Source organism: Theobroma cacao, chromosome 4 (genome assembly GCF_000208745.1).
Source record: "Theobroma cacao cultivar B97-61/B2 chromosome 4, Criollo_cocoa_genome_V2, whole genome shotgun sequence".
In the NCBI taxonomy this organism is placed as follows: Eukaryota; Viridiplantae; Streptophyta; class Magnoliopsida; order Malvales; family Malvaceae; genus Theobroma; species Theobroma cacao.
The window spans coordinates 31,558,481-31,586,258 of NC_030853.1; the positions used below are offsets into that span (position 1 = coordinate 31,558,481).

The 27,778-nt window shown below is 36.0% G+C and overlaps 1 protein-coding gene across 1 annotated transcript in view; it reads right to left on the reverse strand.

Annotated features, from left to right (window-relative positions):
* LOC18603726 overlaps positions 1-27,778 on the reverse strand; it is a 39,759-nt gene that overhangs the window by 9,824 nt on the left and 2,157 nt on the right. Inside the window, exons 6-48 of the mRNA XM_018119482.1 lie at positions 27,466-27,516; positions 27,078-27,181; positions 26,825-26,942; positions 25,742-25,843; positions 25,402-25,602; positions 25,062-25,222; positions 24,746-24,904; positions 23,622-23,714; positions 23,151-23,502; positions 22,719-22,832; positions 21,763-21,858; positions 21,617-21,684; positions 20,548-20,668; positions 20,253-20,477; positions 19,902-20,129; positions 19,703-19,812; positions 19,429-19,525; positions 18,931-19,029; positions 18,705-18,845; positions 18,482-18,550; positions 11,962-12,423; positions 11,549-11,869; positions 11,224-11,355; positions 11,008-11,121; positions 10,604-10,788; positions 9,976-10,084; positions 9,760-9,903; positions 9,312-9,587; positions 8,447-9,121; positions 7,589-7,807; positions 6,380-6,483; positions 5,095-5,390; positions 4,905-4,989; positions 3,660-4,367; positions 3,214-3,532; positions 2,824-2,982; positions 2,580-2,743; positions 2,273-2,453; positions 1,904-2,170; positions 1,579-1,785; positions 1,236-1,290; positions 640-770; positions 36-533 (exon numbers count right to left, since the gene is read on the reverse strand). Coding sequence (XP_017974971.1) covers positions 36-533; positions 640-770; positions 1,236-1,290; positions 1,579-1,785; positions 1,904-2,170; positions 2,273-2,453; positions 2,580-2,743; positions 2,824-2,982; positions 3,214-3,532; positions 3,660-4,367; positions 4,905-4,989; positions 5,095-5,390; positions 6,380-6,483; positions 7,589-7,807; positions 8,447-9,121; positions 9,312-9,587; positions 9,760-9,903; positions 9,976-10,084; positions 10,604-10,788; positions 11,008-11,121; positions 11,224-11,355; positions 11,549-11,869; positions 11,962-12,423; positions 18,482-18,550; positions 18,705-18,845; positions 18,931-19,029; positions 19,429-19,525; positions 19,703-19,812; positions 19,902-20,129; positions 20,253-20,477; positions 20,548-20,668; positions 21,617-21,684; positions 21,763-21,858; positions 22,719-22,832; positions 23,151-23,502; positions 23,622-23,714; positions 24,746-24,904; positions 25,062-25,222; positions 25,402-25,602; positions 25,742-25,843; positions 26,825-26,942; positions 27,078-27,181; positions 27,466-27,516 — 8,520 coding nt within the window. The remainder of the gene's footprint in view (positions 1-35; positions 534-639; positions 771-1,235; positions 1,291-1,578; positions 1,786-1,903; positions 2,171-2,272; positions 2,454-2,579; positions 2,744-2,823; positions 2,983-3,213; positions 3,533-3,659; positions 4,368-4,904; positions 4,990-5,094; positions 5,391-6,379; positions 6,484-7,588; positions 7,808-8,446; positions 9,122-9,311; positions 9,588-9,759; positions 9,904-9,975; positions 10,085-10,603; positions 10,789-11,007; positions 11,122-11,223; positions 11,356-11,548; positions 11,870-11,961; positions 12,424-18,481; positions 18,551-18,704; positions 18,846-18,930; positions 19,030-19,428; positions 19,526-19,702; positions 19,813-19,901; positions 20,130-20,252; positions 20,478-20,547; positions 20,669-21,616; positions 21,685-21,762; positions 21,859-22,718; positions 22,833-23,150; positions 23,503-23,621; positions 23,715-24,745; positions 24,905-25,061; positions 25,223-25,401; positions 25,603-25,741; positions 25,844-26,824; positions 26,943-27,077; positions 27,182-27,465; positions 27,517-27,778) is intronic.

The following is a 27,778-nucleotide window of genomic DNA, read 5'->3' on the forward strand; positions in this document are numbered from 1 at the left end:
CAAGATGGAAACAGTCATCATGGAAAATCACTAACCTTTGATGAATATGAGAAGTCTTTGGTGCTCCAGCGCCCAGGATCATTACCACGAAAACCAGACCACTTATTGCCCCAACCAGTAATTGGTTGATAGCGTTGATTTTCAAAGATTTCTTCTACCACTATGTTATGACTGCTTGATCCTGAATCATGAATCATTGAAACATGACATACTGAAATATCCAAATTAACATCTGAATCATTTACAACCATTGCAAGACCTCTGAAAATAGCATGCTTCTTTCCATTTTTCATGACAACTTCCATTGCAATAAATTCACTTCGTAATGATTTGGGAACTACTGACAATGGAAGCAGTGAACGAATGCTCTCCCATGAACCCTCTGTTCCAAGCCTAACCCAGAAACCTGTATCATTGTCAGAACCATCCTTGCTTTCTGCATCTCTTTGAAAAAGTGCAGTTGTATTCCTCTCAAAACAAGAAGTGGAAACACAGAGGTATCCATAGTCATATATATCTTCAACGATGTCGGACTGAACCAGTAAAAGAGAAAAGTAAAGAAATGACACATACTAAAATTCCATTGAAACAAAGAAATGTTAAGTAATTGCACCGTAGATGCAGAAAAGATTAATTCACCTTTCTCCTCAGTGGATATGATTCAATACTCTCAATACGATTACGTTGAGACAGCATCCTTGCTGAAGATACCTTCTTTAAAATATTTGCACCATGTCCAACAGGAAAAGAAAGCGCACCAACAACTTCACCTGCTTTATTAAATTACAACATGAACAGACTAATAAACATATACATATTCATGTTTGAGGAAAGAGGATGACTTGCAATCTGACAGAAGCAAGTGAATATTTGATGTATACAAAAAAATTAATAAAAAAAACCTCTAGAAGAATATTATTGATTTACCAGAAACAACTAGATAAAATTAAATCAATAAATAACAACTTCAAACATAATGGAGAACAAATGAAAGAGTAGAGTAACATGGTAATGAATGGCAAAAACTCATCATAGAAATTTCCATGGCCATAAAAATAGAGTGCTTATTACCAAAACCTACATGAAATTGAATGCACTAACATCAACTCATACAAGTATAAGAGGCACACAGACTTTGCATTCTATCACAAGCATCAAAAGCCAGAAAAATTCCTATATCTAGTATTTATGTGAATTTGCATTTTAATTCAAGCTGAAGCACCAGTAAAACATACCTTTACCAGCTTTAGCTGAAAGGTTTGTCACCTCCACCTCCAACTTAGCAACCCCCTACAAAAGCACGTGCAGAAATTCCTTAGCTATTTGCCCAGAAAACAATAGCTCTTCCATTCCATATCAGCATCAACGCGTTCTTAATTGTGCTTAGAGAACGTGACATTTTACTATAACTGCATTTTTTAGTACCTTTGATTAACTTACTTACCATACTTTTAAAGCAACATGAATATGTTAGCTACTTGTACTGAAGTACCACAAGCTAATAACATGCCTCCTTTTAACAATAAAAAGAAACAACAACAAAAAGGAAAGAATAGAATTGTTAAATACAAAACAGACCTTACAGGGAACTTCAAATATGAAAAGTTCATTCCACTTTGCATTGCCTTTATTTGGGTACTCCATGTCTGAAACTAAGGGCTTAACACATTTTGTCCTTGCACTCTGCGGGAAAAGTTTTTGCTGATCTGTTGCTTGACTATCAATTACAAGTCGCAAAGCACAAAAGAAGTTGTGGCTATTACCATCATCAATTATAGGTAAATCCTGCCAAACATTAACAAGTCATATTTTTGTTTAGAAATTAGCAATCAAATAATAAATGAACATATACTGGCCAAAAGAAAAGGAATATATGAAGCAAAAACTTCAATCATGATAGAACCTTGGCTACAAGAATCTGTACAGCAACATAATAGCGCGCTTCCCTAGATTCCTCGGCAACATTTAACCTGTCCGAAAACCTTGCAGGTGGAATCCAAACTGAAGCACAGTCACCATGATGAAGTTGGTCAACCACTTCAGAATTCTGCTCAATCCTTTTAAGGAACAGATCATTCCCAAGTTTATTCTCCACTATCACAGTCCGTAAATCATCTTCATCCAGGGCAGAAAAGGCCAGATCTTCATGTCCAGAAGCACCACCGGTGTCCTGAGAAATAATAGATAGTTAGATATTTTAAAGCACATACTCAGTATGGAAATCAACTCAGCAACTTCTCAAACCAAAATCAAGGTCCAAATTCCAATTGACCTCAATCAGCTTGGTCGCTTTCTGTTCAAGCTCTAACTGTCGTCTCCACGAAAGAATGGTCTCCACTAAAGTATCAAGATTTGCTGCACTGACATTTATATTTAAAATGTTGGTAGCAGCAATGCGCATCCTCTTCCCAAGTCTTGATGGTGCATGCACATTGGCCTCATATGTTTCAAACCTAGAAAAAGGAAACCAAAAGATAAAATATTTAACAAAGGACACCAAATTACAAGCTGGTGTTTTTTTTTTTTGGCCGCTCTCTCTCTTAGTAGGCAATAGTAAATAGAATAAGGCAGAAACTAACTTGAATATGCCATCAAATGGCTCCACCAAGGGCTCCCATGCTTCTAACTGCGTGTTAAAGGTTGAAGCAGCAATAGAGGAAATGAGGACTGCATTCATAGCCTCCAGCCGACCATGTGTTGCCAACTTGATATTGGTGATAGTCATGTCAAATAGCGGTGTCATCTGAAACGATCCAAATTCATCATAAAGAGAGCACAATATGATGCAAAAGGTCCAGGGTGTATTTTTTTAAGAAAACATACCATTCCATGTAGGCTGTCTAAAACAGTTAGCGAGAAGTATCTTAATTTAACCTCAGCAGTTACATTTTCCCGTGTCTTCGGCTTCACAGAATCACCAATAGTGTAAGCCAACCGTGTTGATGGCTTTTTCATATCAGAGCGAGCAAGAAAAGTACAAGCCTACAGAATTACAGGCAGCCACAAACACTATCATCTGTCTTTTCTTCCTAGTAAAAATTCAAAGAATGAAGCACCATAGGCTAAGAAGATTATACCAGACCTGAACTTAGTTAAAAAGCAAAGTTTTTGATAAACTTTTATGTTTCATATTCAAAAAAGACCTATCTTAGAGTTCCGAAAAATTCAAAGTGACAATTATGAACAATGACTTTGATGAGCATTTATCTAAACCTGATTTTCAACTTTCCAAAGACTCCAGCACTGGGATGCCTTTGAGCTCCAAGAGCTGGAAATGGGCACTTCAGGAATGTTGGCTGGGTTAACAAGATCCATCCTAGGGCAGCAAAGCAAATCCATGCACGGAGCTTCATCTGTTCTGGAAACTATACACCCTAAAGAAGCATAACCAGGGGGGGCTATTGGGTACCAGAAGAAAACTTCATCAAAACCTTTCCCTGTGATATGGGCAACTTTAGTAAATTGCACAGGCTTTGCAGAGATTTCTGGATCATCAGACTTAAAAATTATGCCCAGAGCAGGTGGTTCTAAGCTGGAAAGGACAAAAAGATGATGCCAAATGTTAATAGAAAACTCATTAAAGAGATCAACAAATACTGATAAATGATAACCATAAAGAGTTTGAAAAAGAAACATTCCAAGATAAAAAAAGATCTAACCCTTCAGTTATGCAATCACCCACTACAGCATAACCACGACGTGAAATAGGCCGCCAAATTGATACCGGTCTACGGAGGTCACTGCCCTTGTCCCACCACATTCTCTCAAAGTGAGGGGTCGACACATAACAACTAGTTGCTTTTGAAATTGACCTGAGAATGTCCCACCCAGATGAACTAGCACTCTGATTACTTGTTTGCTGACTAGCATGATCATTGACTACAGCCAACTCAGGAACAGATTCCTTAAGAGATGCATAGGACCAAACTGAATTCCAGAGAAGAAGATGACTCAGGTCAGAACTATTTTTTTTGGAAGGGCATTCAGCTGAAGAATGGGCATAAAATGATCCAATAACATTGTCCAAACGCCAGATGCTAAATCCAGAAGTGAACCGCTGATTTGATGAGGCACTCAGCATGCATTCTGAATAAGTTGCAGATGTTACAAGGTCAGAGCGAAGGCAATAAACAGCATGATTTGGTGGTGGATATTTTCCTATATTTGCTACACAACCCATTGAAGTATACCCTGGGGGTGGAACTGGCATCCAAAGGGAACAATCACTGTCAACATCAGAATGACCATCCACTCCTTCCAATCCAAGGATATGAGAGAAAAAGCCAATAAGATTAAAACCCACTGGCTTCCGCACACGCCCATATGTATTACTTATGGCCAGTACTGCCTGTGAAGGAGGAATTGGCCTGGAGAACAATAAAGGGAAAAGCATCTTTCTATTTAATGATTAAGATATTGATGAAAAAAAAAATTTAAAGTTTGCTGATACAAAAATAATTACAAACAAATAACAAATACTGATTCCAAATCATGAAATTTTACTGAACCTAAGGCTCCCAAAATTAATCTAAACCTGTCAAGCATTCACATCTTAAAAGATCAAAAACATGGTCATGATCATGATCTATCGCTTGGCCAAAATCAAATCCACAGACAAGCCCAAAAACAAAAGACATATAGAGAGAAACACAGCCTATAAACAAACTAAAAATAGAGCATTCAATACTCAACTCATCCTCACAAAAGCCCACACACCTATCCCTTGAGTATAGATGTCAACTGTGAACAGCACAGACCAGGACTCAGTTTGAATCTATAGGTTAATAGATGATTAACCAATATCACCAACCTACAACTAGTTCTAGTATGGAAGAAACAGAAACAAAGAACCCTGAACCTTTAAGTCTTTAACCATAATGGATTGAGGGAAATAATATTTTTACCTTGATGTCACACAATCTCCTAATATAACATAGTTTGATGGAGCTTGTGGCCTCCAAATGGTAAGATTGTTATGAGATCCATTTTCTGCAGACAAGGTAAAACAAGAAGATGGAAAAACAAAACCAAAAAATTTAAACAAAACATAGTGAGAAAATGCATCACAACTGCTCCAACTAAATTGAAGAAAACCTTTAGGTGACACCCAAATTCTATCGAAATTGGTGCAGGGAGCCAGTGGAACTGCATTTCCAAATTGCAACGCTGCAGCAGCTTGATTTTGAAGGTTAAGTAGCAGAGAAATTGCACTTAATGAAAGATGAATACAAATATCAGTTGATAGCAAAGACATGTTTGTTTTCTCTTTAATGGAAGTATATCCCCCCGAAATATCCAGTGGATCCAGAATGATAAGACCAGAACCAGCCTCAATTGTGAGATCCTTGACCACGGCACGAATCCAGGTATCATTTTCCTTTGATGCATACCTGTTCATAAGATGAATACACAAAAAGATAAATAAAACACATTCACATTATTCTCATCAACTACTTGATTTTCACTAAAGAAAAAGGATATTGTTCAGAAACCGTATTCGAAATACCCTTCCCCCATGTCAAAAAAAAAACATATATTAAATAAAACACAACGTTGGCAGAACAGAAGGGAAAAAAGATAGAGAGAGAATGTTGACACTAATATAGAGATATAAAAAACCAACAGAATAGAAATTCCCTGAACAACATAACAACATTCATTTCAATCAGACATATATCAGACAGGTATATTAATAATTCTGCACAAGAAATTGTGAACAACTTATTACACTGATTAAGGAAAAATAAGTAATATGGTTACTTTTCTTTTAAGCAAGAATAAAATTGAAACTGAAAGCAGGGTGTTGTCAGCTGGATAAATAAGTTAGCAAAGAGCAAATATTTCTGTTCACTGAACTACAATTACCAAATGAGCATCAATGATAAAGAACAAAGAAAGAATAGTGAGTACATCACTTTGTCTTATTTGACGTCCAGATTAATGTTTTGACACATAGGAAAATTAGCATACATGGATTCAATCCATTTATCCCACCATCTGTACATGTGTAAATCAATACAAGCATACACATATTGTGGGCTAGTCATATACACATATCTCCTAATCTGACAATTCAGGGCACAGACACACACATATATATGCTATGAGAGAGAGAGAGAGAGTGCACAGCTTGGGTGGTTTAGGAATAGTAGGGATAGAGCTGCAAACATCTTTTATTTCAATTTACTATTTAACCTCCAACGAAACAAAATGGATGCTACAACTTTATCTTTCCTCCTAGCATTCTTTAACACTAAACAAAACAAAAGATAAAATCTCTTTGAGAATCCATTTATTACCTCTTAGCATGCACCAGAAAAATGAAAATAACCGTGAGAAGATACAAAAATATTGAAACAAGATCTAATGCTACTCTTACATGAAGTTCAAATCCATTTTTGCGCGCAAAAGCCTTTCACCATAAGACAAATCATCCAGGTAAGACTTGGTACCATCAAAGAACGTGAACTCTGGAGCAACAACCTAACCACATATAATTTTAATCAGGTATTGTAAAATGAGGAAAACTGAAGTTCAAGAATGATGAGAAAAGGATCCTCATTAGCCAAAAGTTATAACCAGATCAAAGACCATATCAAAGAAAAACATATAATTGAACTGTAAACTTATTTCCAATACTACCATGTCAAACAGTGCAAAATGTTAAAGCTATATAGGCCACAAAGCCAGTGCCCAGTGTGGTATAAATGGATACATTCACAAATACAGACAGACATACTGACATTTAGTTAATTCAGCTCCATATACAAAAGCAAGTCAGCAGCTTTCTGTAAGCCATTGCTAATCTTTCTGAGAAAGAGCAGTTTACAACATTGTAAACAATGCATATCTCATCCCCAAGGGACACCTATTCCATCAAGTTAGTATTTGTTTCATATTTAGTTTCCTAGAAATCCTATTTCACCATTTGCAGCACCATAGAGACAGGGTTCCGAATGGAGAAAATTCGAACTCTGTGAAGCAACAGTTAAAAGCCAACAGAAGAATGATTGCAGCAGAGGATAGACAAAACAATATGAGGTGTACACAGATGCCAATCATCGAAAATCTTTTCTATAAACTGCTTCATTTCATTAGTTAGTTGCACACCAAGAATATTAATAATATATAACAACATTCCAAACCCACGTCTCAAAGGAAGAGACAATGTCAAACCAATGTTTTTACAACATTCACTTGACAGAGTGAAACCAAAACGAGCACAAACTAATTAATCCTAATACATTACAAAAGTTCAAGAGCATAAAGATGAAGATTAGACCTCAGAGATCCCTTAAGAATACACTAGAGCAAAACTTAGTTGTTTAATTATTTGTTTTAAAGAAGAGAAAAACTACCATAAAACCAAATGAAAGGATCGTAGAATTCATAGTTTGGGGCGCGGGGGGGGAGGGAGGGGGGGTGGGAAGTAAGTGCTGGTAGCAGAATGGAATCAAACCTGGAAAATTTGAATACAAAAAACAGAATTGGCTTTAATTCGAAAAGCTAACAACAATACGTTTTTTTTTAAATCCAGCTTAAAGGATTATTTAATATAGACAAGAACTTTTAATGGAATTATACCTACCTGCGCTTCAAAAGTGAAACTCTGCACAACATTCGGGTCATCTTCTGAATATGAAGAAGCCTTTGCATCGTTTATTAACTCATCCATATTTTCTACAATCTTCTTGTCATCATCAGAACTTGAATTATCCATCAACAATACGTTAACATCATCTTCAGGTAAGACTGAGTAGCTGCTATCATTGCTCAAGTATGTATACTTTCTCAAAAGAGAACCATTCTGATGAATGAAGGAATTTTTCAAAAGAAAAAAAAAATGAGAAAGGCATAGCAGTTACAGTCAAGAAGCTTTAAAATACAGAAAATTATAAACAACATTACACATGACAGCAATTCTCAATCATGACCATCAACAATTACATTAACACACTATCAAGTATAATCTTTGCTCTCCATATTTAGTGTGAAATCATTCAAAGCATAACTCAACCATAAGACAAAAGTCATAAAAATGTGTTGGTGCATTAGAAAATCATATTCTTGAAGCCAAACTGTATTTGTCAGTATGTAAAATTTATAAATTTCACGCTTGTGGATAAGCATAGAAGGAATGAAAGGCAAGACCAATTTGTCAGAGCCCATACATATTCTTGTCTCACAGGAATTGACCATTAACTGGTAATATTACCTTTTTAGTGAGATCATTCAGGATTAGTTGTGAAATGCCATGTATTTTGCTCAGAATGATTCTATTGTTGCCTATTTTCTATGATGGCAAAAAATGCAATACAAAACAGACATACATTAATACTCAGAAATATTCCAGTTCACGTAACTATCATTTCTCATTAATTTTTTCTTTTACGCAAAGTAGTTGAAAGACTTCTACTTAAACACAAAAGTGCAGAAGTACAAATACCTCAATTTTTACGTTGACAAATCGCAACCTCTTACCACATCCAATGATCACAATAGGACGAAACCTTGCCAAGTGTGACTCCTTCGTATCATTCTCTTCACTTAAAACTATAGTCTTTCCACAGCCATCATATGTATACTCATAAATGCCATGGGTATCAGCAACCAACTGTCTACTCGGTGACAAGTGCACAACATCTTCATTCTGTTTATAAATACTATCAGAAAGCACAATGTTATTGTTTTTACTTATTGGATCATTCTTGGGGTCCATCGTTTCTTCCCTTCCAGTTATTGCCCCCAATGCTGGCACAAAAAACTCACCCAAAGCAAGAAGGAAATCCGGCACAACAAGTACTCGAGGCTGCTGAACTCTAAGCACAAAAGACTGAGAGGACAATCGCCATCTATAATCCATCAAGAACATTGTCGAAATTGGTACATCCAAGTCAAGACTAGCTTCAGAATTTACTCTGCTAAAGCTGCTCTTGTTTACGAAGAAAGGAAAGCTTCCAGTGGAAGATTGTTTGGAAGCATCAGCAGATGATCCAAGCATGAGGCGCATTTCAGACTTTGTATTGGAGCGGATATCCAGAACAGAAAAAGTGGGAATAGTTACATACAGATCTGTTTCTGACAATGAAGTCATGCGGTATGATACCCAAAGACCTTCCAGCTAAAAGAAACAAGAAAAGTACAGGTAAGTGGAGACATGTAACATTCAATAAATGAAAAATAATCAAGCTATTGACTTTTTTCTTAATTACCAACAACACATGTTTAGCCAAGAGCGAGATATTACATAAGCAAACAAAAAATATAGCCACAAAATAAAATAATAATAATTAGTAAATATCAACACTCACAGCTATACGAGCTAAAGGTGATTCCTCATGAATGCCATTACACAACTCCAACAGTGCATAATTAACTTCAGCTGCCACAATGGTTACACTACGTGATAGAAGCATCTGACTATTCATGTTGACCTTATCAACCAGCAGCCTCATTGCATCTTTAGAACCAGATTTGCTGCCACGGAAACTAGGAGGAAGGCTTGGTGTTTCATTTAAATTCATATACGTACAATTCAGAAAAACATCATATTCTTTATCAGACATTACACCATGCAAAAACCCAACCTGCCCAGAAGAACATCAAAAGGAATTAACTAAATAATCATAAAGCAACTACTAAAACAGAACTTCAAAAAGGCATCACCAGCAAGCTACTCAGTCCAAGTCAAATTCCTCAAATGATTAAGATATGGGACAAACTTAAGGAATGACATTCTAAAAACATCCAAAAGATCACCTTAACTTCCAAAGCAAATGTTGGGACCTTTCTAAAAACATCCCTCAAACTCCGTCGAACATAAACATCAAGCCCTCTGCTTTCACGAATCAGTGGTTTACCAATACAACCATCAATTCCCACAGACATGTTTACTCCAAGAATCTGGAAATTTGAGAATGTTAACCATAGCTCAATAATCAAATTTGTGGTACTATATAATCACAAGTAATATACCTCAGCATGAAGAATATCAAGATGAACAGCTGAAGGATCTTTTTCTCGAAATCCATGCCAACTTATTTCATTTGTGATCTTTAGCAGACCCACATCAAGTTGAATGAAGCTGCAACGAGAAAATACATTACTAGTGTTCACACTAGGAAAAAGGAACACCCAAAAAAGCTAATGACATTCGAATTCAGACCCTGAGAAACAAATAGAAGGAAAACTTTTTGAATAGAAGAGTCATGATATTACAAGGAAGGGAGCCGGAGGGTAGGGGGGAATCCTGCATAGGATGCAATATGCAAATGAAGGAATGTGCAACTCAAACAGTGTCACTGCCCCAATTGAAACATTATTCCAAAGCTACTCACAGTTCTAGAAAACATATAAAATGTTGACAGAAAATAGTTAGTTATACATAAGCCAGATAAATTCATGCTAGTACGAATTGTCAACGTAAATTCATGCTCATATAAATTGACAACATCATCTTAGTAAAAATTCACCATTCACGTTTTAACTATATGTTGAAACTTGTTCAATGCAGAAAGTTTTGGAAGATATTTTCAAGAAAATAGATTTATTGGTCAACCTAATGAGTATTATATAACAAGTGCTAGTGATGTATTGAGCATACTCTTTGCTCATTGAATTCCTTGGAACTATAATTATCGGAGTGTCGAGTGTGAGATCCAGCTTCAAAGCAGCAGCCCCATCAATTTCAGACTTCTGAATTAACCACTCAAAATCACCAACTTTATCAACAAGTTTAATTACTTCTTCTGTATGTGGCGTGGCAAGCTCCATGAAATAAACTGTTATCTGAAGAACCAAGTTTCCAGTCGTTTATAGACCCATAATATCAAACATTATGATAAGAACAAGATAAAGTAAAAATAGCTTATGGCTAAGTGAACACAGACTTAATGAAACTCAAAAATTATAAATTTTGAGCATTTGTAAATAAGCAAAGTTCACTTGTCATAATATGATGATGCCAACACTAAAACTGCACATAATTCAAACTGCATTCCAGCATACCTCCTGAACAAACCTATAGAGAAAAACAATTCGAACAGCAGAAAGTCGCCCGCACAATCTGTAATCATACCCTTCATAATCATCATCTCCAGCACTGTAAGAATTAAATTTGAACTGGAAAAAAAGAAAATGTGAAATAAGCAAACATGTGTACAATCAATGTAATCTAAATGCCTCATGTGCCAGTAAACATATAAAGTGAACATAATAATGTACCTTTATAAGGGATTCAACCCCTGGATTACGTATATCACATAGCCAACCCAAGCAGTTATCTGTTCCAAGTGACATATCCCGGAGTCTCAAATTTCCCAATGTTCCTTCAATAGAAAGGGATGCTGGATGGACCTTTATAGGAAAATTTTAAAAAAAAATCAAGTCAGAAAATAGAAAATTTATGGAACTGAATCCTGAGTGTGGCCAAAGTTTACAAATATAAAAAAAAAAAAAATCAATTAAAAAATGAGAATAGAATTCATATTGCAAAAGTGAAACCAGAAGATACAGCATTATTGGGTCATTAACAAGCTTCTCTTTTCACCTTAAGATCTAAAAGGAAACTTTCTTGCACAAACATTGCCAGCTGAGATCCGTCCTCCTTGTTAAGAAATACAGTGACACTATCAACGTTCATGTTCAAATAAAATACAACACGAGCTTTACCATACCCCAGCAACCCTTCAATACGACCACTTTCTTCAGCCTTTTGTTTGTTCATCAAAGATTTATTATCCAAAGCTTCATTTACATCTGTAACACTTGCCGTGTAACTCACAGAGCCCAGATCAAAGCCAAAACCAATCAAAGCAACTAGAGTGGGTCTGTTGCAAAAAAACTCCAGCTTGGACATACGAATACTCATCTGAAAATTTCAATTGAACCAATTAGCTGCGCAATTTAACTCAATTTCAATCAAGGAAATTCAACTGGAGGTCAATGATGCTCATTTTGTACCTGTGTGTCTATACCATCATAAAGAGGTGAACCAGAACCTCTCGTTGAGAAAGTAACAGATACAAAATCCAAATCCTCACCACCTTGAGCTTCATAAAATATCTCTCTAGAAAGTCCTTTTCCTTGCACCAAATCCTTTTCATGAATTAACAATTCAGCAGACTCAAATCCAGAGGCATCCTTCATATCCATATATTGTGAAAGAGCATCAGAATCTGTCAGAGACATAAATTCTGGCAGAGCATCCTTGAAAGTATCATCATCATCTGGGTGCACCACAGACATCTCAGTTCCACGAGGATCACAACTTCGATCAGATTGAAGTGAACTGTCCATTTTCAGCACAGAGCAGGCTAAGTACTGTGGATTGCCCGACAGACGACCTTGAAGCTCATCATTAATTTTCAAAGAATGCAGCTTCGTCTTCACCACTAGGTCACTCCCCAAACTAATCATATTCACCTGTTACAAAATATGGCTGAATAGGTAATAGCAACAAATAAACTATGCACTGGTACTAAATATAGCTGTTTACAATTGAATATAAAATTTAAAAGATCTTAAAAGCTCCATTCTTTAACAAGAGATCAAATCACAGTCGTAAAATATCAAACATAAAAGACAAACAAGTTGGCATCTCTGCTGGAGATTCCGACAGGCATGCAGACACACCCACTAATAAAGTATAAAGAAGAAAGCACGGGCACAAAATCTTCTATTTGTTTGAGAATGTTGAAATATATATATTTTTTTAGGGCATACAAAAGTACATCAGTATACTTATTTGAGAACATTGAAAGAAATAACAGGCTACCTGGCCATTCACCCAGACCAAGATCAATTGTTAGGGCATAAAGAAAGCTGACTCCCCGTTCAGAACTTAATGGTATTTCATTAACTGAAAACATCTAATTTTAATGTTATATTGCTTTTCTCACCTGACTAGTATTGTATACAAGAAATCATACAAAAATATCTCTTTCCAATACCAAGAGTGGAATTCAACAATACATATAAGCACCTCATTGAAAGCACTCTTCCAAAGCACATTCAGTTTCTGCTTCTTCATAGTCAATCATTAAGGGGAAGAATGATACTGATAATTATACTGATGCCTATGCGGACTGTTATAGAATAGAAAATGTGTAAATATTCTTTTATTAATAAACGTGATTATAGGAATTAGAAATCACCATAATTATAGGGATTTTATTTTCTTTATTTTCTTTATTCTTTTCCTATTTTAGAGATGTTTAGGCTGTATATATAGATGATGTATTATGAATGAAAAATGCTGTGTTTTCACTTCCTAAATAACATGGTATTAGAGCTGTTTTAGCAGATCTGTTTCCTTTGAAACAGAGTTCGTAGTTTTTGGTTCTATTCCACACACCGGCCATCTGTCAGAGATTCACTCCGGTCTTCTCTTCTGGTCTTTACGCCAGAAGGTTTCAACAAGATAATTTGGTATTTTTATTGATTTTGTTACTGCGTTTTTAAGATGGCAAAGTCTGTGCCAGAAAAAAAATCAATGGTAGTGGCTGATGTGATTCCTGTGATGACAAAGATCACAAAGCATAAACTTAATGGTTCCAATTATTTGGATTGGAGCAAGACAGTTCGGGTCTATTTAAGAAGCATTGATAAGGATGATCATATTACAAATGATCCTCCTACTGATAATACAAGCCAAACCTGGATGAAGGAAGACACACGGCTGTTCCTGCAAATTCGAAATTCCATTAATAGTGAGATTATTAGCCTGATTAATCATTGTGAGTTTGTTACAGAGTTGATGAATTATTTAAATTTTTTTATATTCTGGTAAAGGGAATATCTCTCATATTTATGAGGTATATAAAGCATTTTATTGTGCAGAGAAACAAGATAGGTCTCTCACAACCTATTTTATGGATTTTAAAAAAAATTTATGAGGAGCTTAGTGTTCTGTTGCCTTTTAGTTCTGATGTGAAGGTTCAATAGGCTCAACGGGAGCAAATGGTGGTTATGAGTTTTCTTGCAGGTCTCCCTCCAGAGCTTGAAACTGTCAAATCTCATATTCTTTCTGGTTCTGAGATCTCTTTGCATAATACCTTTACGAGAGTACTTCATACAGAAAGCTCTAGCTTCACATTGGCTCAGACTAATAACAGTGCTCTTGTAAGTCGTCAGAATAATAGAAATGATAACAAAGGAGGGGGAACAGGCAATCGTAACCGAGATGTTGATAGTCGTAGTCAAGAGTCAGGAGGAATTGTGTGCTATTATTGTCATGAGACAGGCCATACAAAGCGTTTTGGCAAAAAACTCCAAAATAAGTCTCAACGAGGTCAATCAGCAACATCTTCTGATAAGACTATTCTAGTTTCTGCAGATGAATTTGCTCAATTCTCTCAGTACCAAGAATTATTACGATCCACTACTTCTCCTATCACGGCTATCGCTGAGTCAAGTAACTCCACTACATGTCTTATTTCCTCATCATCCAAATGGATCATTGATTATGGTGCCTCAGATCATATGACAGGTAATTCGAATCTATTTTCCACTTTCCAATCACATACAACTTCCTCTAATGTTACTTTAGCCGATGGATCAACCTCTTGTGTTCTTGGTTCTGAAACTATTAATCCAACTCCATCAATTTCATTGTCCAATGTCTTAAATCTACCTAAGTTTTCTTTTAATCTAATCTCTGTTCGTAAACTCACTCGTGCTTTGAATTATTATATTTCATTCTTTCTCGATTTTTGTCTATTTCAGGATCTTACAACGAAGCAGATTATTGGTAAAGGTCGTGAGTCTAGAGGTCTCTACTACCTTGACGCACAGGTGCCGAGATCCATTGCTTGTTCAAGTGTATTGACCCCCTTTGAGGTGCATTGTCAGTTGAGACATCTTTCTCTGTCTTCCTTAAAAAAATTATGTCCTCAATTTCAAAATGTATCTTTGTTAGATTGTGAGTCATGTCAGTTTGCCAAACATCATCGTCTCCCTTCAATGTCTAGAGTCAATAAACGGGCTATGTCCATTTTTGAGTTAGTCCATTCTGATGTTTGGGGTCCTTGTCCTATTGTGTCTAAATCTGGTTTTAAATACTTTATTACTTTTATTTATGACTATTCTCATGTCACTTGGCTATACTTAATGAAAAATCATTCTAAGTTATTTTCTATTTTTTGTGCCTTTTGTGCTGAAATAAAAACACAATTCAATGTTTCCGTGCACACATTGCGAAGTGATAATGCTAGAGAATATTTTTTCGATAAATTTCAGTTTTATATAATTCAGAATGGCATTCTCCATCAATCTTCTTGTATTGATACACCCTCTCAAAATAGAGTTGCCGAGAGAAAAAATAGACATCTCCTTGAGGTAGCCCAAGCACTTCTTTTTCAGATGAAAGTTCCTAAACAATTTTGGGCTGATGCTGTCTCCACCGCTTGTTTTCTAATTAATCGGATGCCTTCCTCTGTCCTTCATGGTGGTATTCCCTATACTGTCCTCTTTCCTTCCAAGTCTTTGTTTCCTATTGAACCTAGGATATTTGATAGTACATGTTTTGTTCGTGATGTTCGTCACTAGGCTGCCAAATTAGATCCAAAATTTCTCAAATGTGTTTTCTTAGGGTATTCTCATCTTCAAAAAGGTTACAAATGTTATTCTCCTACTCTTAACCGATATCTTGTCTCTGCAGATGTCACTTTCCTTGAAAATACTCCTTTCTTTTCCTCATCTTCTAGTTATGATAATCAAGGGGAGGAAGATGATCTACTAGTTTATACTGTAACCTATTCTGTCAGTACCACAGATATTCTTGCACCTGATCCTGCACTTGCTCAACCATCTATTGTCCATGTCTATTCCAGATGACCAAAGGCTCGAACCACATGCCCTTTACCAAGTCCCTTCGTCGTCAAATCCAATCTCTAGTGATCATGATCCTAGTCTTCATCTCCCTATTGCTCTTGGCAAAGGTAAACGTCAGTGTACTTATCCTATTTCATCCTTTGTTTCTTATGATCACTTGTCTTCTTCTTCTAGTTCGTTTGTTGCATCCTTGGATTCTGTTTCAATTCCTAAAACTATTTATGAAGCCTTGTTCCATCCTGGCTGGCGTGCTGCTATGATAGAGGAGATGGTGGCTTTAGATGGTAATGGTACTTGGGATTTGGTAGATTTGCCTACTGGGAAGAAAGCTATTAGCGCAAATGGATGTTTGCTGTAAAAGTTAATCCTGATGGATCAGTGGCTCGCCTTAGAGCCCGTCTTGTTGTTAAAGGGTATGCTCAGACTTATGGTGTTGATTATTCAGATACTTTCTCTCCAGTAGCTAAACTTACCTCTGTTCGTTTATTCATCTCTATCGCGGCTACCTATGATTGGCCTTTACATCAATTAGATATCAAAAATGCTTTTTTACATGGTGACCTCCAGAAGGAAGTGTATATGGAGCAACCACCAGGGTTTGTTGCTTAGGGGGAGTATGGGAAAGTCTGTCATCTTCGAAAATCCTTGTATGGCCTGAAGCAAAGCCCTCGTGCTTAGTTTGGCAAATTCAGTGAGGCAGTTCAGGAGTTTGGGAGGAAGAAGAGTAAGTGTGATCACTTAGTGTTTTATAAACAGTTCAAGGCAAGCATAATCTTACTAGTAGTGTATGTTGGTGATATTGTCATTACTGGGAGTGACACTGCAAGTATTTCATCTCTCAAATCCTTTCTTCATACCCAGTTTCAAACACAAGATTTGGGGTTGTTGAAGTATTTTTTGGGTGTTGAGGTGACAAGGAGTAAGAAAGGAATATTCTTGTCTCAAAAAAAATATGTTCTTGCCTTGTTGACTGAGACAGGAAAATTGGGTGCTAAGCCGTGTAATGCACCAATGACTCCTAATTTGCAACTTACAAAAGAAGATGGTGAATTGTTTGAAGACCCTGAAAAGTATAGAAAGCTGGTTGGAAAATTGAATTATCTTACAGTGACTCCTCCTGATATTGCTTACTCTGTTAGTGTTGTAAGTCAGTTTATGTCTACTCCAACAATTAACCATTGGGCAGCTTTGAAACAAATCCTATGTTATTTGAAAGGGGCTCCAGGATGTGGTCTATTTTATGGTAATCATGGACACACTAATATTGAATGTTTTTCAGATGCAGATTGGGCAGGTTCCAAGAGTGATAGGAGAACCACTATGGGATATTGTGTTTTTATTGGAGGAAATCTGGTCTCATGGAAAAGTAACAAACAGAATGTAGTATCTCAGTCTAGTGCAGAATCAGAATACAGAGCTATGGTACAAACTGTGTGTGAGGTAGTGTGGATGTATCAGTTATTAAGTGCAGCTGGTCTTAAGTCTTCTTTGCCAGCAAAGCTATGGTGTGATAATCAAGTTGCTCTCCATATTGCCTTCAATCCCATGTTTCATGAACGAACTAAGCATATTGAAATTGATTGTCATTTTGTTCGTGAAAAGATTCAGCAGAAGTTCATCTCTACACGATATGTTAAAACTGAAGACCAACTAGGAGATATCTTCACAAAAGCGTTGAATGGACCTCGAGTTGATTATATTCATAGCAAGCTGGGAATGATTAACATCTATGCTCCAGCTTGAGGGGGAATGTTATAAAATAGAAAATGTGTAAATATTCTTTGATTAATAAACATGATTATAGGAATTAGAAATCACCATAATTATAGGGATTTGAGAATCATCATAATTATAGGGATTTTATTGTCTTTAATTTCTTTATTCTTTTCCTATTTTAGAGATGTTTAGGCTGTATATATAGATGATGTATTATGAATGAAATATGCTGTGTTTTCTCTTCCTAAATAACACAAACTGAACCTGCAACCTTTGACAACCTTATCAAGTCCTCAGGAACAACTTCCTGTATGATGGTCAGCTATAAAAATGGAGTAGTTGTTCGTCGCCAATGAGGCTTACAATATATCAAAATTTGCAGCGTTCAAAATGAAAGAAAAATGGCTCTACTGCAATTCTACCACAATTAAAAACAGCACCAACATGAAAGAGCTCCCAAGAAAAAAGGGTTCAGATATAGATGCCATCTGTACCTCCTATCTCAGTAAGAGTTACATGACAGGATGTTTACTGCCACTGTTTCCAGTTTCAGATCACCAAAAGATAGGGTCTCCTCAACATTATTGTAAAATTATTTGCAAGATATTTTACACCATTAAGGTCCATCTATACCATATCTCAAGGTATAGGATGCACAAACTGGGTTTAATCAATCATCAGTGCAATTCAAAGATGCAGCATCCTAGATAACAACAGGATAAACCTAACAATCTCAGATATTCTGATGCTATTCCATATATACCATAATCAAGAACTGAAAAACAGATAACAAAGTTATTAAATGAACAAATTCAAAAAATTTCAGTTGGAACCCCGTTTAAAATATCTCAGCTATTGTTCCTGTTAACAATTCCAAATTAATTACCTTAAACCACCATAAAATAGCACTAAATAACAACAGAAAGTGACAAACCTTTCCACCACTAGCAAGAACCTCAAGAATCAGACGCTCTTCTAGTTTCTCTGCAACACATTCTCCGGTCTGCAAAATGGTATGGATAAAAATTGGATTGCTCAATCAGTAAATACTGTAACAGACATTACAACAAAGACATTTGCTAGGTGCCTAGAAGATAGTTCGGGCCAAAAGTCATTACAAAACCATCAAGCATTTGAGAAATTATACGACAGCTAACCTTTCCATATATGCATAACTTTGTCTCCACAACTGCCCCATTAATAACAAGGTCAGCAGCTTTTGAATTTCTCGTTTGAGGATCATCAGATTCACTTATACCATCACTTGTTTCTCCAAGTACATCAACAGATGGAGGAGCCTACATGAATAGGACGTCCAAGTAATAAGCACCTATAAGAAATAAACACAAAGAATGAAAAGGAAATCCAATGTCATCGTCATACAGAGGCTTGATATGTGGCTTGTATAAGTCCTCTCAACCAAGTAACCTTCTCTTCCTCCCCTCGGAATTCGATAACCCAGGTACTTGAAGACTCCAAAGCCTGGAAAAAATAGTCATGTTTACAGTGATGACAGAAAACAAGTACTCAACTCTGTATAAAAAACACAAGAACATAAAGCATAGGTATAATAGGATGCTTGACATAACCCAAGTGTGGTGCCTCTTAGTGGTTTTGTTTTACCTATCAACACAAAAAAATTCAAGTTTAACTTTTCCATATACCTACCTAAATACCCATGATATGCAGTTTGCAAAAGCACACTAATTATATCATAACTATTAAGCTTATATTAAATAATGAATAAAATAATTTTACCTTATATAATAAAACAGAATACTTTCAGACAACCAGCTATAAATGAGAGGTGAGAATTATTCTAGAGTTTACTGAAGATCTAGCAACAAAACATTACTTTACTTGCAAAACCAAATGACTCACCTTTTGAGTGTCCATGCCTCTTGAACTCACAGCAATACAAAATGGAGACCCTCCAATATTTGTTGATGGGACCTCATGCACCTGTCTTCCAGACATGCTGCAGCAATCCAAAATTAAGTTAAGAGTCCCTAAAAATGACATAGGGACTAACAAATAAAAAGGGAAAACCAGTGAAAATTCAAAAAGATTAATGCTGCAAAACTACCAACTACCCAGCAGATTAACAGCCAACTAGCCAAGGAACAAAGGCAGAGAGACAAGGAAAGCCCCAAACCTCAAGTACCGCTGGTGGTTCTGAGATTTTTCAGATTCCAAGACATAAAGATAGAATCCAGATAATACAACAAAACAGGGCTGCCATGAAGCAACAGAGTTTCCAATACCCTGAACCAATAAAGTCAATAATGGTTGAAATCAGAAGCATATGGGAGGCCACTATAGAACTAACTTTTATATTGGAGTTAATAACCAACCCGCCAAACTAGGATTTTAGCATCAGTAGCAAGATCTGCAGCACTCCAAGGAGCGGCTCCAGCTTGCAAATCAACTACACCAGGCTGAACACTGGGATCCATAGCAACATATAATACATCCATGAGTTCCATAAGTCTGCAGTATCTTGCTGGTGAAAAGTGAATGCCAAGATTTGGCACTTGAACAGAAACACGTGTTGATGGGTAACTTGGGTGAGGAACTTTAATCTGCATTGCCAATACACAAGTATGATTGCTGTAAGTTCACATTATAAAATTTCAATATGAAGCTCTTATAGTGACCAGTAGTACTCAACGCACAAAAACTTAAAAAGAAAATTTAAATCATACCTGATCAACAACTACTGCCATTCTACACCTATCAATAAGAGAATAGAAATGGTCAACCTTCTCCAACCCAGGAGACATCATTACTGATTGTTTATTAGAATTTGGTTGGACCAAGGTGCAGTTCTGACAATCAGAACCACAATCTGTAAAAAAAGCAGCAATATCCCTTCCAGATATGTAGAAACGAGAATAGAGATTCTGCCTCTGTACATCAGACTGCTTCTCCTGCCATGATAATTAACTTTTTAAGCAAAGAAATGTAATGAATGGTACTTTGAAAGGTTAATACACATACCATGGTATGCAACGTAAAATGACCGAAATCCAAAAGAAAATGGCTATCACACTTGGAAGAACCACGTGTCCTTAGAGGAATGGTGACTTTTGGAGCATCAAGGTCAATGTCCAGAGCAAATCTGAGAAACCAAGCAGAAAATGAATAATCCTAGGTAAAATATCATGCTTCTCTCTTTACAAAAATCAAGAAAACCCAACTTAACAAACTAATAAAGCACGCACTGATCCAAAACATAAGCTCGGTAACTTACCCTTTATGAAAATAAATAATAAAAAAAAATTAAGAAAGAATTGTCCCAAATATTTATCTAGGCTCATCAAGGAGGAACCATGAAGAAGGCATAAAAAAGGACAATGTGGAGAAACTTCTTATTCTATTCTTTTTCAATTTTCAACTACTGTGAATATTAAAACATCAACTTGTTTGAATAATAATCATAACTAAGCAAAATCCAGCTAGCTTCCTTTTCATTGTAATCCTAATTTAGAATCGTTTCCTCTTTTGAACCTGAAGTTACATTTCTTTTTTTGTCATGCTCTGCACTGACTTGGACTTCTTTGCCACTTTAAAAGCCAAGATTTTCAATAGATACCATGTCCATGCAACAATACCAAACCATGCATCAATGTTGGTCTTCACTTCAATCAAATGAAATTTAGCATAACAAGGCAGAGCAAGCTCCGAAGAACATGACCTATACAAAGATGATTTATATAAAGTGAAAAGGCCAACCCTGTCCATGTGCCAGATATAACTTAGCTAAATTCATCTCATTCTGTCTCAATTAGTGCCACCAAACAACTGAGTGATGTTGACATTTATAATGTCTCTCATCTATTACTCATCCACTGCAATGCATCCTTAACGAACAGTCATTTTAGAAACATTTCTAACTTTGCACTGGAATGCAATACTTGTCTGAAGCCACTTTACATCTTCCGATTAGCAGATCAAAACGAATACAAAGCAGAAAACATAATATTAAGTGACCAAATGCACTCAAATTAAAATGCTCAAACCAATGAGAAATGAAGAACACAATTGAAATTAGAAACAAGCATTTAACCTGCTTTGTTCCTCTAACACTGTCTGAAACTGCTCCTGTGCTCTACGAGTCACTTTTTCGATCTTTGTCTACCATTGGTTTCAAATAATGATCAGCATAAAAGATAATAGAGAATGTTGCTATGCTCGTTTTATTAATGTCATTACCTGCAATGCAGTAGCAGTTTCCAGTGCAACAGTTGGACTAACAGCATTACTCCTCTTCACAAAATCAAAAAAGCGATCACAACTTTCCTTGAAAACCTGCAAAGTCATAAGAAGTTATCAAGCCTCATCTGCTAGGAGATGTAAAAGAGGATATGAAAAGTAAATGTAAAAGACCCCCAAAATATATGTGGTCTTGCCAAATGCATTTACAATTATAATGCACAAAATGGATTATCTCAAAAGACAACAAATGGTCTAATCACCAGGAAGAGGCAAAATACCACAATATAAACATCAGAGGGAGCAAAAAAAAAATTACAACAAATTTAACCATTCCCAAGCTCATATCTTAAACTAAAGGGCAACAATGTCAACTTTAAAGCTAGAAACAAGGTCTCTCCATAAAGATTTTCATATATGAATAAGTTAGCCAATCAACATTATCCAGATAAACAATCACTCTAGTCCAGATGCTCAGACCAAATTAGACCAGGGAATTTACAATGTGTACTTGATAGTTTCATCATGAATAATAATACCATTATGCCTTAAGTGTTAAGGGCTCCAGAGAAGGCCTCACAAGATCTAGTGGAGGTACCAATTTTGCTCTATTGCTTCCATCTGGGATTTGAATACAAGTGATATTGCTCCTCAGACAGCAGTCAGCTAGACGTTTCATAAGTCAGTCGGGGATACTTACTACCTAAAAAATTTTATGAATCTATAAAGGACTATTACTACCTCGTATTAATTGTTGCCCTCCTAACTGGAAAGGCTCGGTGACAATTTTGGAGATCATTAGCATAGTATTATAACAGTTAAATGATCGACAAGACACAATCTATTTCACAAGCCATGAAGTACAAGTCAGGATAAGTGATGCAAGTAAATAGATCCATCTGTAAGTTGATGCACACCCAGCCATCCCCTTTTCCTTCTAGGATCAAAGAAATTACCGTAACATGGCAGGGGGATATTATAGCCGACAATCTCCAATCAACATTCTCTCCTACTGGTGAGTGTACAAAACTAGCAGTTAATGCATTCACCTTTTTCTCACTGCAGACACTCTGCAGAAAAAGACCCAACATCAGCAAGAACATATATACATATTGCAAAACATGGATCAATCTGGCAACAGCATAGGTTTTGAATCTATTAAATAAGAATGAGTTAACCTTCTGAAGGAAAGAAAAAGGACACAAAGAAGTATATTACAATATCAATCAGACAATAAATAATTTAAAAACATGCTTGCTATCTAAAATTAAAATAAGCTGGTTGATATGCTCATAACATCCTTTCTGGTTTCATCTTAATTGGGATTTTGTTATTATCACTTAGGACCTGTCAGAAAAAAACAGTTCAAAACGTGGTATTCAACAAACCTGAGCAAGTGAACCTTCAGGGGCTGACAGACCATAGAATCTTAACCTTACATCACAATGGGTACTGCGATGTTTAAACTTTGCTGAAACATGAAGTTCTTCAAATCTACCACAAACAATCTCCGTCCGGTTTATATTGATGATCCTCGCAGCAGCTTGACTAATGGATACAGTTACCAAAAGTCGGATCATGTTCTGCATGTCTTTCGCTGAATGTGACATTAATTCCTCATCGGGCTGGTAACTAAGTAACTTATTGATTGCCTGCCATTCTTCTTTACTCAGCCTTTCCTCATTTAACTGTGATCCATCCAAAGCTTCCCCATCAGATGCATCTTCAGATTGTGTACGCCTGAGGTTAAAAGTGAATAGAATTTGCTTAAAAATTAGTGTTTGAGGAAAAAAGTTAAATACAACATAATCACAGAACTCAATAACAAAGACGAGGTATTGTTTTTACATTTCACCTACCATCCCAATGAAAACCAACTTTTCTTCTGAAGCCTCCTTCGTTCAGCTGCTTGCTTTGACTTTACAGATTTAACCTTGGCATGTGCAAGTAACCTAATTGATCCAAGTGGAAATGGAAAATGCCGAACATTAGATGGGAGTGAAGATATAAAATTGTTAAAAATATGAACTCTATGTTCATACCCTTGATTACTTCTAATAACAGATTTGCATATACAACCTGGAGCAAACTCTTCAATAATTGAATAAAACCTCATCACATAAATGGAATAAAACATAGTAATCCAACAACATCAAATCCTGGTGAGTATTGGGACATAAAGAAAAATCCTGACCAAGGACCAGACCTAGAGAAAACATTCATGACAGTGTATCTCTCTCTCTGTTTGGTAAACTATGCCACAGTTTCTATTGCTTGACTGGCCATATCTGTCCCTTGTCTGAAATCATTTTTTAAAAATTTTCCTGGTGTATCTGGAGGCATCTAACACAGGTCCACCCATGTCAAATGCATATCCATAGCATACAAGGTCACTATACTGGTACATAATGGGTAAAGCTGCAACCATGATGCACGCATGACTGCTGGTTTCACTGTCATCTAATTTCTTAAAATTATTTAGAAAAAATCTCTCCACTTTCAACAAGATATTGCTGCATAAATACCCCTAAATGGCAAGAAAGTTCATGTAGCAAACACAATAGCTGTCAAACTTAATGATGCTGTCTCATTGGTAGTGGTGGTTACTACCTAAGGATACATCAGACACCAAATAGCAAGTTCAGGTTGATACAGGACTTTAAAAACTAACTTAGCTAAAACAAACATAAAAGTTATCAGCCTTGCAGGTTGATAATTTTGTGCAATAATTACTTAAGCAATGCATGATCACTATTTGCTCACAATAAGCTACACCATCAGATTGCTGCATGAGCATAAATGAATTTGTGCAATAATTTCTTAAACAATATCTTTATCCCATCTACTAATCCATTTTTTTCAGAATTAGTTAAAAGATTGCGATGTGATCCCAGCATGCATATCTTTATCCCATCAATGATCAAGTTTTACTTCATTTGAAAGAGAGGGAGGGGAAGAGTAAGGCAAAGCTAAATCTTCTTACCTCCATAGAAGAATAACTTTCGAGTCAAGATCTTTCTCAATGTCTCTAATTTCTGAGTTGTCAACATTTGATAACTGTTGTAGCAAACTGGCATACAAGTGAATGTAACGTCGACGGAGCTGGCACATGTGCCAAATTTGATCCCATGAGAATCGGTAGCTGAAGTAACAATGCATTTTAGCAAATCGTGAAGAGACACAACTGATCTCAAAAAAATGTTGAATTCAAATGTATTTCTTCAGATTAACAAACAAGAGGTACTCTTGTTGATAATTGTCAAATTAAAAAAATTTTACAAAAAGAGTACTGCCTATACCACATTTTTCTCTGTTGCAGTGCAGCCTGAGCGAAATAACGCCACCACAAAATACAAGACTCCTTCGAAACTGGCACCACAGGTCTTAAATGAGAAATTTCAACATATGTCCTATATCTTGAAATAACTTCTAAAAATTTTATCGAATCATGATATTGTGCCTGTAAAAGGGGGGAAACAGGTAAATTTCAACACTCGAACAGAATAGCCTTTCTCTTTCTCATTGTTTCTTGGTTGGCAATGCAAACGTGAACTTTTAAATCTATTTTATTCTCTAGAAAACAAAGAAAATGGAGAAATATATATATATATATATATATATAAAAAAAAGTATAGGAACCTCTGTAATAGTTAAGGAGACATCACTTAAGACAAGAGAAGCCTTCTCAAAAGGAATATCTGGATTATTTCTTTCTTGATTTCCAAGTCGATGATACTGAAGTACTCCATTGATTGGTGACACCAGGTAACTGCGATTCATAGCCCACTTAGAAACCACTTTACAATCAGCAGCAGGTTCATTTATACCATCTTCAAACACCTGGACAAACAACAATTCAGAAAAAAGAAGGGAGATTTAAAATCTAGTGTAATATTTCAGTTAACCTTCATCATACTACCATGATTAAGTTATGGAACTACTGAAGTAAATGAGATTACAATTCCATTATAAGCCAAACCTCAATCCATTCTTTAGGACTAAGATCTTCCCATTTCTTATCCATATTCCAAGGCAGGCTATCCGAATCATGATACATAGCAAGCCTCTCCAGTTGCAAAGACTGAACATAAACTTCAAAAGCATTAGCACAATAATTTTGTTTGTCATTCAAATAGAAGAAGCAGCAGTAGTCATTATAACAAACCATTCACAAAGACGAAACCTAAAAGGGAAAGCAGCAAAAACTTAAAAGTTGGAAAGGAGAATGAACCCGCCATCTTCTCTCATATATAAAAATGTGACAGACATTTGTTAAAGTCATTCTTCAGTTTTCGCATGCATGCAGAATTGTTTAAACTATACCAGCCATTTTCACCTCCTAGTTTCACAATTCATCATCTCCAAATATGGTATGATATCCAAATGGCAGATCATGTTTTCAATTGAGTTTAAAAATTCAATGAAAAGAAACGAAAAGAAAGGTAAATAAGTTTGCATGTTCGTCTAACCCCATAATCAACTGATGAAATTCAGTTGCAATGATGGCTATAAAGTTTTCAATTCTAGAAGCCTTGTACCATCCTCGATGGAAACTATATTCTCTGATATTGAATAATCATAAAAAGCACTTAAGCTCACAACTTCAGGGAGCCCAGATGATGGATTAATTGATTCATATATTTGATTCCAACCCCTCAGAATTCAAGGTAAAGTTCTTAGCAAATATACAACACAAAAGTTGAAACATCAGAAAGGGCATTTTTTACCACCATAATTTGAAAAGCAGATTCCCATTTATCAAACTGGAAATTTTATTATTCAAAGACAAACATCATCTTTTCTTGAGAAATTTCCAGAAAAACTTTATTAGGTCTGAAACAAGGAGAAACAATGCCACCGAACAGAGTTATCTCAAATCACCATTCCACAAGATCAAGATGCATCCTGATCCCACACTCTATTTGGATGCAATACCCTCTATTTCAAGAAATAACCATACTGTTTAACAATTAACTTGTTTTATGAAACAACTAATACCCTTCTCAACTATTTCTAAAGGACAGCAGCATAAGTTATATGGCAGGAAAAAGATAGAGCTGACCTTACGCAACTTATCCAGAGCACCACTAGTATCAAAGGTCTCATTTCCCTGCTCATCCATAGTAACAGCGGCAAGCTTAGCAAGGGTAACACCAGAAGCAAACGGATGGCCTGGATTACTACAAGATTACAGTTCATTAAATAGCAAAGCAAACATGTCAGGAAAGGAGGACAAGGTTAAACAGCTTAAGAAAACTACAAAACCAAAAATGGACAGAGAAGTGAAAACACCAAAAAAGGCACATGACCATCACCTGACACAATCCTCATATCTGATATGTACATTGCTGATAGATATCTTCAGATTTCCAATTATTGTAGAAATCAAAGAACCAAGCCACGAATTTCCAGGAGGAGGCTGCAGACACAACTCAAACAACAGAGGGAAAGAAAAGAGTTAGCAGTGGGTCACTATTACTTGCAAAAAGCAGCACATTTTCCCCAAGATACGTGTAAAACAATTAACATATGAAGAGTCATCCATCTACATTTTACCAACAAGAGTACAAAAGTATATTAGCGAGAAGTGAAATAAGTACTAGCCTGATAAAACAAATTGAATTCCAGACCTTATTTAACAAAAATAAAAAAACAAAACAGTACTCAGAGCAAATAAATTGTGTTTAGCATCCAAAGACATACACTTACCAGATTTGACCCCGACATTGCCTCAAGAGTTGCTGATTCTGCTTCCTGCAGGTGATAACATAAATTTAAAACAATTATGTGTACATGCATGCATGCATGATTGGAGATGAATAATGCAAAATTCCAAAATTCTCATACAGTCGCATGCCAACAAATTATGAAAATGCGTTTACGATAAAACATTTTGAGTGGACAATTCAAGGTATGTGCACAACATGCAGGTTTAGGGTGATTATTTCAGGTTCCCTTCAGTTTATGAAAATGTTGTGTTGTGAACAATCTACCAATATTATCATTTATCTTTAAA